Source organism: Eretmochelys imbricata, chromosome 2 (assembly GCF_965152235.1).
Source record: "Eretmochelys imbricata isolate rEreImb1 chromosome 2, rEreImb1.hap1, whole genome shotgun sequence".
Lineage (NCBI taxonomy): Eukaryota > Metazoa > Chordata > Testudines > Cheloniidae > Eretmochelys > Eretmochelys imbricata.
In genome coordinates, this window is record NC_135573.1 from 152,305,729 (window position 1) to 152,325,916 (window position 20,188).

Consider the following 20,188-nt stretch of genomic DNA (forward strand, 5'->3'; position numbering starts at 1 on the left):
TGAGGGAAAGAGAGAGACTGCTGAAGAGAAAAAATGCTGAAGAGTGAGACAGAATAAAAAAAAGTATCTGGGAGACAAAAAAAATGACAATGAACCTAGAGAAAAAATAAATTGCACATTTTAAAAGCCATTAAAAACTGTGTAAAAATTAATCTATGGGAAACAAGATAGTGAAAATGATCGAGAATACACCAAGACACAAAGCAGAAAAAAACAAAGTGGAGTGAATGGAAGGGGAAAGATAGAGGAGAATAAACCATAAGCGAGACATACATTATCAAAGTAGTATTTTGTACTGGCAATACGTATTCTCAAAACAAAGTGTGGGTCCTTGACAGCACTGAAGACAATAGGAGTTTTAGTATTAACTTCACTGGGGTCAGGATTTCACCCAAAGTTTTTAATGAAATACACAAGGGTTAGAGATGGAATCTGCAAAAGTGTCTAAGGATTACTGTGTGGCCACCTGTTTCAAACAGTCATATGTCAAAGCACACTGTGGACCTTTTGTGTATTGTAGCAATGTCTATATGGGATGTTACTGCACAGAAAGCTAGTGCACTCTAGAGTCACACTCTGGCTTGCTGAGCAGTAACGTGTCACAAAGACAAGATCCAAGAGCATTAGGAACACCTAAGGGAGCTAGGACTTTCAGTGGGACTGGTTTTGCTAATTTAAGCGCTTTTGAAAATCTAAACCCAGATTATTTTACATGCTGCAGTGGAAAGGGACAGGATGATCTAAGGGGAGATGGACTAGTGGAAGATTTGACAGTGGCTGGGAGGGAGACTTGAGTGTGCAGAGTTAGTAAGCACAAGGAGTGGAATAACATGACTTTTAGGGGAGCATAGACATTTTGTATTTGGAACTAAATATGTGTGTCTTTGCAGTGCTGATGCTTGAAAAAAGTTCTGTAAAACTTTCTTATTTCCAGCAGAACCAGAAGAGACTTTCAGAAGGAATGAACTGGCCTACACAGTAGCCTGACTGGGTAGAAAACCGGAAGCCTTCATCAGCTCTGCAAGTTGACATTCACCACAAGAAAAAACACTTCAGTAGATTTCCTCCCCCCCCACACCCAAAATTTCCCCACTATTGCTGCCCTGGGTGCAGCTCTACTAGTGAGAGCTCCAATCCAGATAAAATACAGGTACCTGTCAGTTATTAAAGAACTGACAATCCTCAGCCCCTTGTGTACACCAGAGCTCCCACAAGTGATTCTGCAATAGCGGGAAACTTTAGAGAACACAGCTGAGAAAGGAGTCTCTGTTGTGATGCCCAGAATGAAAAAGATCATGGAGTGGGAGGTGCTCTGCCTGGCTAACTGGGATCTGTGAGCCTGAGGGTTTAACTGCCTGCAGATCACCCAGCCTTCTGCTGCAGTCCTCCTCTCTGCTCCCTGCCTGCACTGTATCAGCACGAGTGCCAAGGACCTGTCAAAGCAGTAGCTTTCCTGAATTCATTTTCTTTCTCTACGTTTTTGCCTGTGATGCTGCAACATGTCACAAGCAGATATGTACTGTCAATAACCCATAGTATAGCTTGGAACACTGTCCAATCAAGATGTCAGTACAGCTCTATTGATTGCCATTCAACACTAGTCAACTGGGTGATAACAGAACTAAGAACTATTTAGCGTTCAGTTTTTTTCACCTTCCTTATTATTATTATTATTATTTATTATTATTATTTTGTTGAAGTCCTCTGCCTGTTCGTTCATTCTCTCTCTTGGAAGGAGTGAAGGAAATACAGAGATAGCAAAGGTTAATTCCATCAGAAACAATATTCTTTGACTTCAGAAAAGCCAGTTCAGATACAGGTAAGAATAACAGAAAAGTGCCAAATAATGTAAGCTAAAGTCATTTATTTGATAGCTTAATAGAAACATTAAAAACATTTTAACAAAGCCTCATTTAAGGTGTTTTTCCTTTCTTTCTAGGATGTTTTTCAATAAAAAGATGCTGGACTCCTCAAATGTGACTTTTACTCGATCTGACAAAACTAAAAAAGAGATTTGCCCAGGAGTTCCCCACTTTCCAGATGATGGCACCCAGTCTTTCCTTTCCTTTTACTGTTGGTTACTAAAACATCAGTGCAAGTGGACGCTTTCACCTTCATAATTATTCTATATTTTTACTCTCTATTTTTAGTGATATCACAGGAGAGTCTTTGGGCCATCATAATTCACATCACTGAAAAAACATTGGTGACACAAACATTGCATTTTTACACCACACTTGAAAAATCAGGCAGCAGGAATAAACAGATTCTAAAAGGACAAGCTATACCCCATATATTTCCGTACATTTCTATTTGACCCTTTAATCCAGTAAGCATACTGTTTCCAGAAAATAATCTCTCTCTGTCACATGGAACTCATGGGAGATTATTTTCTACAACTCAAGTGTATTTTCTAAATTAGAAGGGATGTTTTCTTTATTGCATATGCTGTTATTGCAAGCATTTCCTTTGGGCTCTGTGACATAACATACCTGGATCGTTCAGTAGCATTATCAGATCAAAGGCTGTGTATCCATTTTTTGCACGTAGATTGACATCAGCTCCGCGATTCAACAAATACTTAACAACATCTTTATTTCTTTAAGGAAAAAAGAATTGGTCACATATGTGAAAGAGTGTTAATGTTCCATCTCTTCCCTCTTATGCCACACTCTTTTCCTGAATTAGAATTTGTCCAGATATTGTCTATAGACAACCTAGGTGGCTCTCAATTCTGTGGGACTGGCGCCAGTAAGGAACCTTCTAACATAGAAAGTGAGGCATCACTGCTGATGGGGGGAAAACAGTGGACCCCTCACATCAAAATCTTTGCAACAAATTAGAATGCTCCTGGCTATCTGCAGAACAAGTTTGGCACTCAGGGTCTCCAGCACTGAAGTCCCCAGATCTGCCATTCAATTCTTGGATCCATAGTCGCAATGTTTCTTCTTCTGCTATTTCTTCGTAAGAGAGTTCTGGTTCAATAACTGGGCTCCCTAAGTACTTTCCTCCTCTTATTCTCCTTGGGGTGAGGAGTGGTTGATGGAACTAGAGACTGAGGCTTCTGACCCAGTGCTAATCCGCACTGACAGGGTTCCACTTGGTACCAGCTTGGTACCCTGGGTCTCCAAGCCACTTACTGGAGATAGGGCCCACTAGAGAAACCTGAGGGTCCCAATACCAAAATTGATGCTTCTTTTGAAGCTAGCACCGAGGAAAATCACATCAACAATATTACAAGTTTCAGCACCTAAGAGAGGCCTGTTTCTCACCGGCATAGGACTTACTGTTCCTTGGCCTCAGTATCTAGAATTTTTAGTTAGCTTGCCCTCTGCTTTTCTGAACCAATATCTAATTGATTACTTTTGAGTCCATATCTAGGAAGTAGAATAAACCCTCTCCTACCACTAATCAAGGGGGAAAATCACTTACCCATGGTATGTGGCCTGCATTAGGGCTGTCCAGCCATGAACATTATCTTGTTTGTCAATGTCAGCATTTCTCTCAACAAGCAGCTGTACAAGAGCCAACTGTCCAGTTACAGCTGCAATCATCAGTGGAGAAGCACCATCACCATTAATAATATTAACTTGATTTGGGTCTTCATCTGCAATCTCTTTAACCAGCTGAAAATTTCCTATGAAGAAAGTCACAAAACACAATAATGTTGTATATTAGGAATAGACAATTTCTCAGCCTCTAAATTAATATATATTTTGATTTGCTAACATTGACAAAAATATTCTTACTTAAAAAGAAAAATAGAGAATCAAAATATGTATCACCTTTAAAATGTTTTATTGTACTATGAAAATTAAATGAAATAGCAACATCAACAGAAATATAATTACTTCACATACACTATAGCTCCATCTACATTAGAGAACTACACTATTTCAAGTTTAAATGTTACAACTAAGAATTTGTAGTGCTATTTGTTCCTTCAGCTGATCAGCGTATCTGTCCTGTTTTGCATAAACTGGCGGAGTGTATCCATACAAATTGCTCCCTCCAGTCTTTTCCTGTGCACCACAGCACTATCCCATAATTCCAAGGATAAATCCCTAGAGCAGGTGTATTAAATGGTATATTAAATATTATGCAGACATTGGTACTGACTCTGTAGTTAAGGTTGCAATTTGATTTGCACTTAAACCAGGCCTAAAATCCTGTTTCACTTTCATGACTGTACGTGGTGTCAAAACTTTACCACCAAGGAGCCTGTTAGCCTCTGAGGCCGTGTTACTTCTACTGTACTCTAGCACCTTAACAGATTTGAGAGGACTCTGAGGAAAAAAGGGAAGATGGGTGGATAGCATGAATGTAGGGAAGCAACACCCTTGAAGAACTGCAGTTATTGGCAAGTATCATCTCTTTCTTTGTCAGGGTAATATCTGCCCATTTCCAGTAATACTAGTTTGACAAGCAGTACAAACTCCAGAAATGGTGGGCTGAAGAGTTTTTAATTTAACATCAATTGTAAAAGCATCAGATCTGGAGCTAAGTTTAGGTATTATCATTGTGTAAACATAATCTTATGCTTCTCAGTTTGAATGTGATGAAGACAACCACAGGAGGTACTTCCTGTTGAACTGGCACAAAGTCCTTCTAATTTGGGAACACTAGCTAAAATAAAAACAAGTCTCTGTGCACAATCTAATCCATCTGGACAGATGTCAAGAAACAATGACATTTCCCTTACAATGTTTCTCATATGGAATAAAAAGAAATCTAAGTAATTTTCTAAACACCCTACATTTATCTAAGTAATAACTCAACACTCTCTTAAAATCCACAATGTAAAGTCTAACTTCTTCATCAGGTGCATGAGGCTTATGGGAAACACACACACACCAGAAAGTTAATTATCTCATTAAGGTCTTGGGGTGGATACATATAACAACCATGGCCTTGTGAAAAACTGGAAATGGAGGGTCAGGCACAAGACTCTATAGTTTACTCACTCTCCTCATTCATGTCACCGTCATCAGGAAGCCTCTTTTTCTCAATAGGATAGTGAGCATCAGATCCCAGACGGCAACTGGGTCTTTGACTGGTAGAAAAGCATTAGCTAGGCCCTTCAAGAACTTTTTCACTTTGCTATTGTTGCTCCTCTTTGCTTGATGACTTAGTATATTACAGACTTGTTGTCCTTAATGACCTAGACCACACCACCTCAGGTTTGCAGAAGAAAGGTAAAGAACCCACCTGATAGCAGGCATAAGAGATTTTGTGCTGCTGCATCTGTGGCATCATCCATTTGAATGTTGGTATTTTAAGACAACAGATCTTCAGCTCTTCATTACTATGTCAGATAGCATCACAAGCTGCTCTTCTAAAAAGTCACTGGATTTGTCCCTGGTCTTATAGGTCAGATAGATGAATTGCAAAGATTTTGTTTCAAGTATATTTTTCCTGCACTTGAACCTGGAAGTGAGAATTATGGCTATATCACCTACTAATCTGCATTCTGTGGACTGGGTTGGTGGGCCCAAGTGACCTAGCATGGGACAAATGGTGTCAGCAAGCCAGGTTGCTATGATGTAGACTAGGTAACTCATTTTGCATGAATGGTTGACTGGTGACTTCTACTGATCAGCATAAGGCTGAAATATTTTAATGTATCTGTTTTGACTTTGTTTGGGTAGTCTATTTGCTGTGTACACTGGATTTTAATTTCTTATCTGCTTATCTTTCTAGTCACTGGTGGGTTCTTCCTGTGTTCCTAAGTGTTATACTTCTTGATAACATTTATATCAGATAAGGGTGTATGTAGATGGTCAGTTTGATCAGGGCCATGCTCAAGAATGCATGGGTCTCTTCCTGTACTGATGGAGTCTACAGGTTTAAAGTCTCATCCATGTTGACAGCCATATCCTGGACTTGCTGGGGTCTCATGAGGATACAGAAGATACTCCAGTGTTGTCATCTAGAGAAGTTGATTGTCAATAACAGTTGGGACATCAGCATCCACCCCATCATCCCCTGACAGCCTGGTCATCAGTCTCAGCCAGGGCAAAGGTAGATTAATCTAGTTACACATCATCTAGTCTACTGGCAGGAACTGAGGGACTATATACAAACTTTGAAAGACTGACAGAATCAGCATGGCACAGCTCTTGTTACAGTACTGTCCTCCTGCAACACTGCAAGAAGAATTCTTGATGACTGTCACCCTATCCACCTTGGTATTTCCTTGTAATTGAGTCCTGAAAATGTCGGAGTGGATTTCTCATTTTGATATCCTCCCAGTGTGTCAAAAGAAATCACAGGCAGTGAATGTCTCTTTTAGCTTGTCAGAACCTCTGATTTTGCGTCCTTTGATACTCTAAGTATTGATGTAGCTTTTGTTCATATCTTTATCTAAATAGTAAGGAAAGGGCAAAGTAGCCTATAACTCCAGTACACACTGTCTCAATTTCCCATGTTAGCAAGTACAATGCCCTACAGTCTCAAGAAACAGATGTGCTGGTGAATTTTTTTTAATGCTTACCCATTTTCAAAGCATGAAAGACATCAGGCTGCCTCTTGTCATTATCTGAGAAAATACAAATAACTGTATTAAAATTTGAGTCATGTAGCCAAAAATTTGTAGTACAATTAGTTTAGCATAAAAAGTAAAAATATATTGGTGATGTTATCTGATTAGAGTATGACCATGCAAATCATTGTTGCTAACACTGTTATATAATTGCAACAAATCTTATACAAAGTGTGACGCATGGCCAGAAAGGGTTAAGCGGCTCGCAGGCTAAATGACCCAGAGTCAACCTAGAGACATGTTAGAAAAGTACGCAAATGGTAATTAGAGCCATTCCGTGTTAGATAGGCTAGAATTGTGAAATGCAAACCTGTATTGTAAGAGAATTAGAGGTGATACAAATTGTATATGTTCACTTATATCTTGTTAGATGTTATCCATGCAAACAGACTTTCCTATCTGTCACTATAGCTATTCATGCAGAGATCAAAAGGGAATATGAACATTTAGATGAATCTTGGGTGAAGTAATGTCATTGTCTATATGTCTCTTTAAAGTTTGTGATAAACTGCCTAATGGATAAATTGCATTATGTTAATCCATGTAGCTAATTACCGGTAATGCTTAGGAAATAGGTCTACTTCAAAATCTCCATGATTGCTGATTGTTTGCCTAAGGACTCTGAGCTGTCAAGAGAAGGCCTGGAACTGTATAAAAATCCCTTGGGTCCTGATCCTTTTTATCTCAGATCTGCTTGATGCTTCATGCAGGGGAAGCTTAAGTCGTAAGACTGAGATCTCCAGTCTCATCTGGATCACCTTGAATATGGACATTGGACTATAATCTATGGACTAATTCTGAAAGAACTCTTTGCAACTACAAAGCTCGCCATCTCTCCTATGAATCTGATCTCAGAACTCTACTCATGTCTGTATGTACATTGATCTTTTAACCAATACTCTCTCTCTCTCTTTTCTTTTTAAATAAAGTTTAGTTTACTTAATAAGGATTGGCTGTAAGCATGTATTTGGGTAAGATCTGAAGTATTCATTAACTTGGGAGGTAATGTGTCCGATCCTTTGGGATTGGTAGAACTTTCTTATATGATTAATAAGATTTTCAGTAATCCTCATCATATTTGACTTGGGTGTCTGGGTCGAGGCCTGAGGCTGGGTTGCTTTAAGGCAGTGGTCTCTAACCTTTTTTATGCCCAAGATCACTCTTTGAGTCTAAGGGCAATCCAGGATCTACCCCACCCCTTCCCCAAGGCCCTGCCCCTTTCCCCAAACCCTGCCCCGCTCACTCCATCCCCCCCTCTCTGTCGCTCGCTCCCCCCCACCCTCACTCACTTTCACCGGGCTCGGGTAGGAGGTTGGGGTTTGGGAGGGGGTGCATGAGGAGGCATGGGGTACTGGCTCTGGGAGGAGGGTCAGGGCTGGGGCAGAATGTTGGGGTTCAGGAGGGGGTACAGGGTGCTGGCTCTGGGAGGGGGGTCAGGACTGGGGCTTGGGGTGCAGGAGAAGGTTTGGGGTGCTGGCTCCAGGAGGGGGCTCAGAGCTGGGTGTTGGGGTGTGGCCTCCCACCGGGCAGCACTTACTTCCGGCTGCTCCCTGTCTGCAGCAGGTGCAGCCAGGCCAAAGCAAGCTCCCTCCCTACGCCGGCCCATACTGCTCCCGGAAGGGGCCAATGCACCTCTGGGCCCGTGGGGGGGGGGGGGGGAGAGGGGCAGGGCATGTTGCTCTGCGCGCTGCCCCTCTCTGCAAGCACTGCCCCTGCAGCTCTCCTGGCCAATGGGAGCTGCAGGGGTGGTGCTTCTGGGAGCAGCATAGGGCCAGAGTAGGCAAGGAGTCTGCCTTAGCGGCAGCCACGCTACACCACCGGAGATCGCAATCAACTGGGAGATCCTCTAGGATCTACCAGTTGATCGCGATTGACCCGTTGGTGACCACTGATTTAAGGGAACTGTGTTGTTGGCTTCTGGGTAATCAGTAAGATATTAGAGAAGCTGTTTTGTGCTGGCTTGGTAAATCTAAGTATTGGAATATCCACCAGCTTTGTGGATTGTCTGGCCCATTCTTTGCAGTTCACCCTAACTGAGTACCCCACTGTGGCTCCCTGGGACCGCCGTCACAATATTTTACGTATAATTATGTACATTTCGGCTTCTATTTGATCAGTAAAGAAGAAAGCACAAAGAAAATAATATAGGCCCTGTGGGAGCAGAGGTCCACCTGCAAGGTTCTCAGTGCAGGATCAGGACTACAGACTGAGTAGAGTTGTTTGCCACTCAACATCTATTCTGTATAAGGGAAAGAAATCTTTAAATTTATACAGTAAATGTATACTCTCTGGAAGAGTAAAATATCTGTTAAAGGATGACATTCACTTCAGAAAGTCCACAATAAGGTTCAAAGCATTAGTGTGAATTTCTGGGATAAAATGTATGGGCTTCTGCGCTGGGGTAAATATTCCCAAAGTGCATGTCTACTCTGAAACATAACTAAAAATGGCTTTGTGGCGTTCCATTTTCATTCCTACTCATGGATTTCCACATCAAATTTGCTCAGTTCCATATAAAAAATTATTTTTCTAAACTCCGTTTCCAAGGCCTTCATTTCCATCCTTATCAATGATAAAAGAACATAAGAATGGCAGGGTCAGATCAATGGTCTATCTAGCCCAGTATCCTGTCTTCCAACAGTGGCCAGTGCAAGATTCTTCAAAGGGAATTAAAAGAACAGGGCAATTATCAAGTGATCCATCCCCTGCTGTCCAGTCCCAGCATCTAGCAGTCAGCGGATCACAATTCTACAAATGAAATTATTCCAATTTTAAGTTTTTTAGGGCATGGAGTTTGTCTTCATAAATTTCTGTGAAGTGTCTAGGAACTGTTGGCACCACATAATTAAGGAAAAAAGTGATATATTCTGTTATGTGTATACAAGTCAGATAATAAATCCAGCTCCCTCTTCCAGAGGGATATTGGCACGTCAGTGCTAACAGGAGTATAAAGTAATGACATATTTGAAATGAAATCAAGAAAAGCTGGACAGACCTACTAAGTTAGAAGTTGCCATTTTTACACAGACAGCTTTCTGTCCATAACTGGACTTCACAGGAAGTAATTCCAAAATACTGCATAGCGTCAAATGCTGGGAGGAAGAACCAAAGGAAGAATTTGAATTCCTTGGACTCTTTAAAACTGGGAGCACTAGGTAATACCTGGTTCTAGTCACATGCACTAGAGGCAAAGGGCCAGAAAGGAGAGACTCTGGGTCAGGAAAGGACCTGGAAAGGGGAACTCCTTGCAACTGTCTAGTTAAAGTCCAGATAGGAAGACACATACAGGGAACTGCGGTTGGCTGGAAGAAAACCTCAGCTGGAGACCCCCTGGACAAAGGCATATAAGGACTGTGAAGCCCTGGAGACAAGGGTTAAGACAACACCCTGAAGGGCAGTCAGAATATTTTGGGTTTTTTGTTTTAATTTTGCAGATTTAAAAAAACCCTGAGAAGAAAATTTGAAGTGTCCTGTTGTTTAGGGGGTAAATTCTCCTCCCCTCACCAGATGCATCAGCCAGCCATCTTACAGCATATTAGCAGAGACTTAAGAGCTGCAGAACTCATGTGAGTGTCCCTTTCTGCTGTCTTGCCCCTTTCAAGAGAAATGCCCTTCGTGTCTGAGTATATAGCTAGAACCAGTGTGTGGCAGAGATTAAGGCCTTGTCTACATTAGCACTTATGTGAAAAAACACACCCCCTGAGCAACATATATTTTGCTGGCGTAATTTCTTTTGCCCAACAATTCCTGCATCAGACCCAACAATTTGTGGATGAACTACAGTATATATTTTAAAAACACATTCACTCTTGCTTTAAAGCCTTCAACCAATAAAGAATTTACCACATTCTTTGGTGGTCTGTTCCAAAAGTTAATTATTTTCTTTGTTAAAAAATTGTCTTATTTCCATTTAGACATTCCATTCCAACATTACTATGCCTTTGTCTGCTAAACTGAAGAGCCCTCCAGTATAAGATTTCTTGTCTCTATGGAGATGTATTTAGATTTTGATCTAGTCACCTCTTAACCTTCTCTTTGTTAAACTAATAAGACTGAGCTCCTTTAGTCTCTCACTGTAAGGCAGGATTTGTAGACTTGAATCATTCTTGTAGCGCTTCTCTGAATTGTCTTCAGTTTTTCAATATCTTTGCCTCTTTGGGTAAATCTTTTTATTTTCCCCCTAAAAGAGCACACATAGGATCCCACTTGGAACACCAGTTTTTTTGTTTTAATTTTTCAAGTCAAATTCACAGTCTTGTTGCCATAAAACTATGGAAATACCAACATGCCTCCATGTTATTTGGAGGAAATCTGCTTGCAGGCAAAGGTGAGTAAATCCATTCCAAGAACATCTAGATCACGATCCCTGTGCCTCGAAGTACAAAATGTACATTGATAACTACTTCTTTGATTCTTATGTCTCAAAATGTCTAACCTAAACCCTGCAGCAAGGAAACCAGAAGAATAGTAGCCCATACCTGTCAGGCGTCTGATTGTTGTTAGTGATTCCAAATAATCTTTCATGTCTTTATCTTTGAAGCCACTGGAGATTTCAAAAGGTGTTTTATGCAGCACATTTAGGTGGTTAGGATTGGCTCCCTTGTCCATGAGTTGTTGTGCCAAGCTCACCTTTCCACTAACAGCTGCCAGCATTAGAGGACTCCAGCCCACAGTCTTCACAGTGTAATTACAATCAGCTCCCCAGTCCAGCAGCAAGTGCACCACTGCCTCATATCCATGCTGTGCAGCTGCTATTAGTGGTGTTATATCGGGAAGTTCCTCTTTGCTGTTGTCAACCAAACTGGTATTAAAATGGTCATAATTATCAACAAAAGCTCCAGATTCCAGCAACAATTTCACGACACTGACGTGGCCACCTCTAGAAGCCATTGTAAGTACACTGGCTCCCAGCTTATTCTGTGCATTGAGATCAGCACCATTCTCCAACAGGATGTGAGCCACGGTCAGATGTCCAAACCTTAAGAGGAGGAAAAAGAATTGAAAAAAGAACCAATTCTATTGTAACAAATATCTCCTATAGAGAGCATGTGAGAAAATTTTGCTACAGCAGATATCCAGTATGCTAACCTCTCATATTGTACCTACATCAACTGAAAATGTACCATCTGGACTCAAGGCTATCACCGCTGCCCAGCCCCCATCCTTTGACACTGGATATTAGGAAAAACTTTTGCACTAGGAGGGTGATGAAGCACTGGAATGGGTTACCTAGGGAGGTGGTGAAATCTCCTTCTTTAGAGGTTTTTAAGGTCGGGCTTGACAAAGCCCTGGCTGGGATGATTTAGTTGGGGTTGGTCCTGCATTGAGCAGGGGGTTGGACTAGATGACCTCCTGAGGTCCCTTCCAATCCCGATTATGATTCCATGATTTAGAAGAATCCACAGAACTGTAAAGATCAGAACAAAACACAAATGTCCCAGATCAAGAAGGTATTTAAGAATATGAGTAATTTTAAACATGTGAATAATCCCATATTGAATTTACATGCTTAAAATTCTGCACATACTTAAGGAATTTCCTGAATCAGGGCCTAAAAAAATAAAAGTATTGTTTTAATACTACTACTGGTTGATCTGCCACTGTGCACAAGTGTTTTCATTGTAAATCCCTATGATCAGATATAGTCACTTTTAGGGGGGTTATTTCACTTTCCAAATAGAAATCTTTCTTCACCACAAACTTCTCCCCACCCCCAAGCTTTTGAAAGTTTAGAAGGTAGGTTTTATTTGTTTCTTTTAAATTACCAGTCCAATTAACAACTGGCCTAGTAGTTCAAAACTTCAAATTCAATTTTTCTTCCTATAAATAAGCTTCTACTGCTGTGAACTCTGCAGAGCCAATATAGCTCTGAGAGAATGAGAGAGATTCTTAACCATCCGGGGGGGGGGGGGGAGACAAAAAAGTTACAACTGCAGAATATTTATTATTGGGGATGAACCAGAAAGACCTAAGCTTGGCTGTGGTGAAAGATACTAAAAAAAGGTAAAGTTAGCGTTCAGTGTACAAATCAAAAGGAAGGGGGAAATGTTCAAGTACAATAATTTCAGTTTCAAATGCGTGGGGCTTTTAATAAATATCTCAGTCGCAGTATCCTGCAGGAGATTGGAAACAGGCAAGTATGGGAGGGAGGGTTAGGAGGAAGGGGGGGTTGTTTTGTTGTTTGTTTAAACACTACCATGACATTTTTTTATATCATAAGAATCAGGATATTTCCCTCATTCTTGCCTCACCTTCTCTCCCCCACAATCTCCCTCGTTGGCTCCTGACAAAAGAGGTTTTCGTAAGTTCGAAGAGGAAAAGCAATGACAGCATAGCCAGAAAATGCCTCCCTGTCAGATTTTGCTACCAGTAGCTGAGTGTACAACAATTATCATCTGCCCCATAAAACATGCTGCCCTTTCTTACCACAGTAAATCATCATAATTTTATATTTGTCACATAAGAGTATTTTTTGGTAATTCATGTATTACTGTATATATATAAAAGTTAACCAGAAATGTTTAACTTTGTTGATTTATGGTAAATTTAATAAGGTGTTTGAATTTGCATTTGAGAGTGATCGTGTATCATCAATTAGCATAAAATAATTTGTTCCTTTTCCACACAGGATTTGACATTACGCTTATACTCTGAGAGTACAGATTTAAGGAAAGTATTTATTCTGGATCATAGATTGTGATAAAATATGCACTTCTGTTATAATAAGCCTGATTCTCCATTTATATAAAACCCAATCTATCCCCCAGGCACCAATTCAGCCCCCGCACTCTGACCCCGCTTCCCGGGAGGAGCGCCAGGATGTGGGGGGCACCGTTGCCAAGTGTCCAGTTTTCAACTGCAACACCTGGTCAAAAAGGGACCCTCCCCAGCCCAGTGAAAATGAGTGAGTGAGCGAGGGTGGGGGACACCAAGTAACGGAGGGAGGGGGGATGGAGTGGGGCGGGGCCTCAGAGAAGGGGCGGGGCAAGGGTGTTCGGTATTGTGTGATTAGAAAGTTGGCAACCCTAACCCTGCGTGGAAGGGGTAGGGAGGGGCCCCCATTTGCTCTGGCCCAGGGCCCCACAAAACCATTATCTGCCTCTGCATGTGAGCTGTAGCTCACGAAAGCTCATGCTCAAATAAATTGGTTAGTCTCTAAGGTGCCACAAGTACTCCTTTTCTTTTTGCGAATACAGACTAACACGGCTGTTACTCTGAAAACTGTTCTCTTGTTATTCTTACCTGCCCATGACCCCCAAGGGGCCTATTCCACTTACTGTGCAGGAATTTATGCCAAAGCAGACCCCATGATGTGAAAATCGAAAGGTGAGTTAGAACTCCCCTTTCTCTGCTCAGCTATGGAGATGAAGCCCATATTTTTATAAACAACCAGCAAACAATATCTATTTTAAGCTGCTTGACACAGCTAGGGTGTCTTCCTACATACGTTTATACAGTGTTTAGTACAATGGAGCTCTGCACCCAAAAGGGGCCTTTGTGCATTACAGCAATACAATTATAATATATTTGAGGAATCACCATATTATTAGAATAAAGAGGAGAAGGGAACTAACTATGCTAACAGGTGGGGTTTAACATCCATATTTCTCTGGTACATATGAAATAGTTGTGGAAGAAATGTATCAGAGAAAATAATCTTCAAGCAATAAATTACCCCAATATGGCCCTGATCCTGCAAATACTTGTGCACCCAACTGACTTCCACACATAGGCAGTCCCACTGATTTCAACTGGACTATGTACATGAATAAAGTTAAGTACACCTCTACCCCGATATAACGCTGTCCTTGGGAGACAAAAAATCTTACCGCATTATAGGTGAAACCGCGTTATATCGAACTTGCTTTGATCCATCGGAGTGTGCAGGCCCCCCTCACCCCCCCACCCCGGAGCGCTGCTTTACCACGTTATATTTGAATTCGTGTTATATCGGGTCACGTTATATCGGGGTAGAGGTGTATATGAGTAAGTGTCTGTGATCTGGAGCCTATCTTTTTAAGGACTGTAGAAAGCATTAGTCAGTGAAAGTACAGGGTGTGCAAGCAATAAATTTCCTTAGTATTTTTTGTTGTGCCACTGACATAATTCACTAAAGACAAAGGCTATTCTCCAGCCACTTTCAGTTTTCTCCATGAGCTTTAATGAAGCAGAAATCTCTGTGCAGTATTTTAAAAAATGGCAGTTTCTAAAAAGTGACCTGAGGAAGTCTTGTGCCCTTTTTTGCAGTGTTATTGTTTTTAGAGAAGGTGTATATTATTTTTAAGGAAAACAAACAAACAAAGGTTTCTGTTTGTTTTTTATTTCAGAAATACCAGGATTGTTAAATTTTGTCTTCCCTGTTCTTACTTGAGAACTAGTTGAAGGACTTGTACATTGGGAGCTTTCTGTGGTTTTTAGCTGAAGCTGTTGACTCTTGACAAGATTTTTTTCTTCAAATGTTTTAAAGCAATGGACTAAAAAATAATATTTTTCCCTCTCAATCAAGTGCTCGATTATTTTAGTAAACTCTTAGGTTCTGCAATCCAATCCTGCAAAAGACTTAAGACCTATGAAGTACTCACACATTTAAAGATAACACATGCAATCATTTGCAGGGTTGGGGCCTTAGACAGTAGAGTGACAAATGCTATAGTAAATTCTATGACTGATACAGCAGATGAAATCTGATTCTCTTTATTGACAGTTATAAACTAATAGTCTTCCATTTTGTCCAGTGAGACTTTTAGAAAAATTAGGTAAAGCCCGTTGAAATAGGAGTCTTTTCACTGGCTTTAGTGGGCTTTGGATCAAGTTCTCTAAGTCAACCAAAGAAACAAAACCAAATAAAATAAACTTTCAGGCATATTGTATTCCCACAGGGGAAGAAAGAGGTGCAAAACAGTTATTTTTTATTTGTACATCACTTTTAAAAATACAGGTTTCACTTATGATTTGGTAAAATTTATGTAATTTATAGATCTCTATTCATGACCTGTACCACTATTTACTGTAATTATAATAAACTAAAGGCCAATGAGAAAAGAAATGTGCTAACACTAAATTCTGACATTTATTCAATTTCACACTTGCTGTGCCTTTCCTCACGAGCAAAATGTAACTTTCTTGCAAGTTATGGGATTGTTTAAACTAATATTTTAAAATAACTTTTTTAAAAGCAAAAATATTCCAGCATACAGAAGTGCACATTATGGCTCCTACATGTACAGATACAAATTTGACCATATAGATCATTGTTGCAACTACTGTTATATATTTGCAGAAAATGTTGTACAAAGGTTGTAGAGTAAGATGTCTGTGAAAAGGTTATGATTTGCTGGTTATGATTATGCTATCTGTATGCATGTACCATTTTTGTTTTTAAAGTTATAAGTATTGACTCTATGCCTGGATTTCAAATGTTGGCTCCTGAGGTAACGCCCAAGAAGTAATCATCCAGATATGCCATGCAAGATATCTGCAAAAATGTTATTATTTGCCAGATATGACAATCTTGTTTATATGTTTGTATTATGAGTTATAGACATGTCTGTATTTCAAACTTAAAATCATGCAGGGACATGCCTATGGAGAGAACTCTAAGGCTTCCAAGCCATGTACTGGGCAACTTGTGTTTGAAACAAAGGAAGCACAGGCCTCATGGCAAGAGACTGTAAAAGGCAGCTGCATCTTCTTCATTTGGTCTTCATTCCTGCTTCTTACCTCTGGAGGAACTTTGCTACAAACTGAAGCTCTGAACAATGGACTGAATGACCCATCCAAGATGTGGATGTACTCCAGAGATTTGACTTAAGCCAGCAGTTTATCCCATCACTGCTACAAGCCTAAACCAAGAATTTTGCCATTACTGTGTGTAATTGATTCCTTTAATCAATTTTAACTTTCACCTTTCTTTCTTTTTATAAATAAACCTTTAGCTTTTAGTTAATAAGAATTGGCTGTAGAGTCTATTTGGGTAAGATCTGAAACATTCGTTAACCTGGCAGGTAATGCGTGCGATCCTCTGGGATTGGTAGAACCTTTTCTTTTATATGATTAAATAAGATTTACAGAAATTTTCATCATATTTGACGTGGGTACCTGGACTGAGGCCTGAGGCTGGATCACGTTAAAGGAACCGTGTTGTTTGGACTTCTGAGTAACAATAAAAAAGCTGTTTTATGCTGGCTTGGTAAATCTAGGTATTGGAATATCCACCAGCTTTATGGGGATTGTCTGCCCCATTCTTTGCAGTTCACCCTAATTGACTGACCACAGCTGGCTCCCCAGGAGGACCCCATTTACAAGATGTTTGGAGCTATTGATAATAGTTTGAATGATCAAAAACAGAATCCCTGATCTGTCCAGAGTGCAGGTTGATTCTCCCAAAGGACTGGGTCTATGATACTTTGGCTACTCTTAGGGAAACTATTGTTTATTATGGGCTCTAACCACGGGTAAGTGGAGGAACAGACACACTCCAGGTCGTGTGTAAGTGACGATGCTCAGGAAGGAACGTCTCTGCCCTGTGCTGACCACTCCCCCAGGTTTCCTCTGCTCTTCAGCAGGGCACGTGGGGACTGTTTTGTTTTCTACCTGGCTTCCTTGAAATGAAGAAACAACAGGGCCCCTTTATGAACACCAAACCCAGGTCAAACCGGGGCGGGGGGAAGGAGCAGCCCCAATAGCAGCCGTTCTGCTAGAGAGGAGGCATTGCCCAGGCCGCTGCCACCCAACCTCTGCCCTCCAGGGCCCCGCTGCGCTCCAGTCGCTCTCCCCCCGGCCACGGAGCAGGGCGGTCCCCACCCAGCCCCAGGCACCCTAGCGCTGGGCTCGGGCGGCCGGAGCATGCTCAGTGGCTGCGCGGGAGCGGATACGGGCAGGGCCCGGCCCTACCTGGCCGCCTGCATGAGCGGGCTCCAGCCGTAGTGGTTCCGGCTCTGGACCGAGGCCCCTTTGCGCAGCAGGAACCGCACCAGCTGCTCGTGGCCCCCGGCCGCGGCGAACTGCAGCCCCGTGTTGCCGGCCTCGTCCGTGCAGTCCACTGGCACCGAGGGGGGAGGCGCTGCCGCCTCCCCTGCCCCGGACTCCGCCGCCTCCTCCGCCCCGCAAGCGGAGCCGCCCGCCGCCTCCGCGCCGCCCCCGGGCAGCCCCAGCAGGCGCCGGGCGCTCTCGTAGTCCCCCTGGTCGCAGGCGCGGAGAAACAGCTGGACCTGGGTGGGAACCCCGCATTCCCCCATCGGCAGCGCCCGCCGCGGCGTGCGAGCCCCGGGCAGCTGGCGGCCCCGCTCCCCGCGTCCGCCCCCGGCGCGGGCCTCGCCGGCCTGGCAGGGGGGCTCGGCGCTCCGCCCGCGGGAGGGCAGCCGGTGTAGTGTTACACCCCGCGCTCCCTGACGGCGTGGTGCTCCTTGGCGCTCTGCTACCCCTCGCCTTCCCCGTCCTCTGGGCCAGGGCGGCGAATGGGGACTGAGGTGGGAAGGCCTGTCACAATTAGACAAGGAGGACTTGTGGCACCTTTAGAGACTAACACATTTATTTGAGCATAAGCTTTCCTGAGCTACAGCTCACTTCATCGGATGCTGAGCTGTAGCTCACGAAAGCTTATGCTCAAATAAATTGGTTAGTCTTTAAGGTGCCACAAGTCCTCCTTTTCTTTTTGCAGGTACAGACTCTGAAACCTGTCACAACTAGCTGGCTCTCCCTTTCCCCAGCTCCTGGAGCAGGGCCTTGCGATGGTTGGGGGTGCACTGTCACAATTTGCTACTACTGTGAAACCTGCGTTTTCAATTTGGACACAAAGACAGACATTTTGGTAATCTGGAAAACCGTTCCACAGAGTTAAACTGCAGGGCTAGCGTATGTAAAACTCTGAATGAAGATGTTCTTTCTTAGTCTCTTTCCATTGTAGATTAGGCCATATAGTTTCTATAGTAAACAAACATTTTATGTACAGGAAACACTGAAACTAGTGCAAAGCATTGTAAACAGTATTTGAAATACATTTTAAACACAAGCTGTTAGGCAGAATAACTTCCATTGTTTCTTATGCAGCCTTCCCCCTCCCTATTGGCAGTTACACATACTGATCAAGTTTTCAACCTGATCTGCTTACCCACTTTGGCAAAACATATGAGTATATTGCCCCAGCTCTTATTTCAGAGACATTTTCTCAGGCCTTTTCCTCACTTCAAACTGAAGTGCCTTGTCCTCACTGTGTTTTTCATAGACTCATAGAACTGGAAGGGACCTCGAGAGGTCATCGAGTCCAGTCCCCTGCACTTGTGTATAATTATCTATACCATTCTTGACAGGTGTTTGTCTAACCTGCTCTTTAAAATCTCCAATGATGGCAATTCCACAACCTCCCTAGGCAATTTATTCCAGTGCTTAACCACCCAGACAGGAAATTTTTCCTAATGTCCAACCTAAACCTCCCTTGCTCCCTTTAAGCCTATTGCTTCTTGTCCTGTCCTCAGAGGTTAAGAAAATCAATTTTTCTTCCTCCTCCTTGTAACAACCTCTTACATATTTGAAAACTGTTAACATGTCCCCTCTCAGTCTTCTCTTTTTCAGACTAAACAAACCCAATTTTTTCAATCTTCCCTCATAGGTCATGTTTTCTAGACCTTTAATCATTTTTGTTGCTCTTCTCTGGACTCCAATTTGTCGACATCCTTCCTGAAATGTGGCGCCCAGAACTGGACACAATACTCCAGTTGAGGTCTAATCAGTGCAGAGTAGAGCAGAAGAATTATTTCTCATGTCTTGCTTACAACACTCCTGCTAATACATCCCAGAATGATGTTTGCTTTTTTGCAACTGCATTACACGGTTCAGGGCCGTCCTTACACATATGTGAAGCATGCAGCTGTGTAGGGCACCAGGAAATTTGGGGCACCAAATTCCCTGGTGCCCTGCGCAGCTGTGTGCTGCTCCAGACCGCGCACTGGCTCTTCCCTAAGCCTCCGCCCCGTTCCACCCCAGCCCCGCCCCCACTCCCCTGATGACTCCAGAAGCAGTTGGGCCTGCACTCACCAGTAAGTAGAGCAACCCGGCTCCAGCCTGCTCCGCTCCCCTGATTCCCAGCCACACCGCCGGCGAGTGCTGGGGGGCGGTTCCCCCCTCCCCCCAAGCCTGGGAGCCAGAAGAGCAGAGCAGCCTGGGGTCCCAGGCCTCCGCAGGCAGGAGCAGCGAGGGGCTGTGTGGGGCCCCAGGCCTCTGCAGGGGATGGGCAGGGGAGGGGCTGGCCACTTCCTGTGGGAAGTTGAAGTTGAAGTCCCCTGGCTCTCAGGCTTGGGGGGAATTGCCCCCCAGCACTCGCCGGCGGCGCGGCTGGGAGCCAGAGGAACAGAGCAGGCGCTCTCCTGCCGACATAAAACTTCCACCCCTAATGAGCAGCATTAGTGTTGTCGGAAGGAGAGTGCTCCTGCGGACAAAGAGCTGTTCACGCTGGCACTTGTCAGCAAAACTTTTGTCTTTTGGGGGTGTGTTTTTTTAACATCTCTGAACAACAAAAGTTTTGTCGTTCAGTTGCCAGTGTAGACATATTTCAGAGTAACAGCCTTGTTAGTCTGTATTCGCAAAAAGAAAAGGAGGACTTGTGGCACCTTAGAGACTAACCAATTTATTTGAGCATGAGCTTTCGTGAGC

General features: G+C 42.8%; 1 protein-coding gene across 4 annotated transcripts in view; it reads right to left on the reverse strand.

Annotated features, from left to right (window-relative positions):
- The window catches only part of ANKS6 (ankyrin repeat and sterile alpha motif domain containing 6), a 79,671-nt gene extending 61,837 nt beyond the window's left edge, over positions 1–17,834 (reverse strand). For all 4 annotated transcript variants that reach the window (XR_013345238.1, XM_077810841.1, XM_077810842.1 and 1 more), the window contains exons 1-5: positions 17,435–17,834; positions 11,020–11,519; positions 6,494–6,538; positions 3,433–3,637; positions 2,493–2,599 (exon numbers count right to left, since the gene is read on the reverse strand). Coding sequence is in view for 3 of the 4 variants with exons in the window: in XM_077810841.1 (XP_077666967.1) it covers positions 2,493–2,599; positions 3,433–3,637; positions 6,494–6,538; positions 11,020–11,519; positions 17,435–17,778 (1,201 nt within the window). In the remaining variant the exon portion in view is untranslated. The remainder of the gene's footprint in view (positions 1–2,492; positions 2,600–3,432; positions 3,638–6,493; positions 6,539–11,019; positions 11,520–17,434) is intronic.
- Positions 17,835–20,188: the final 2,354 nt, after the last annotated feature.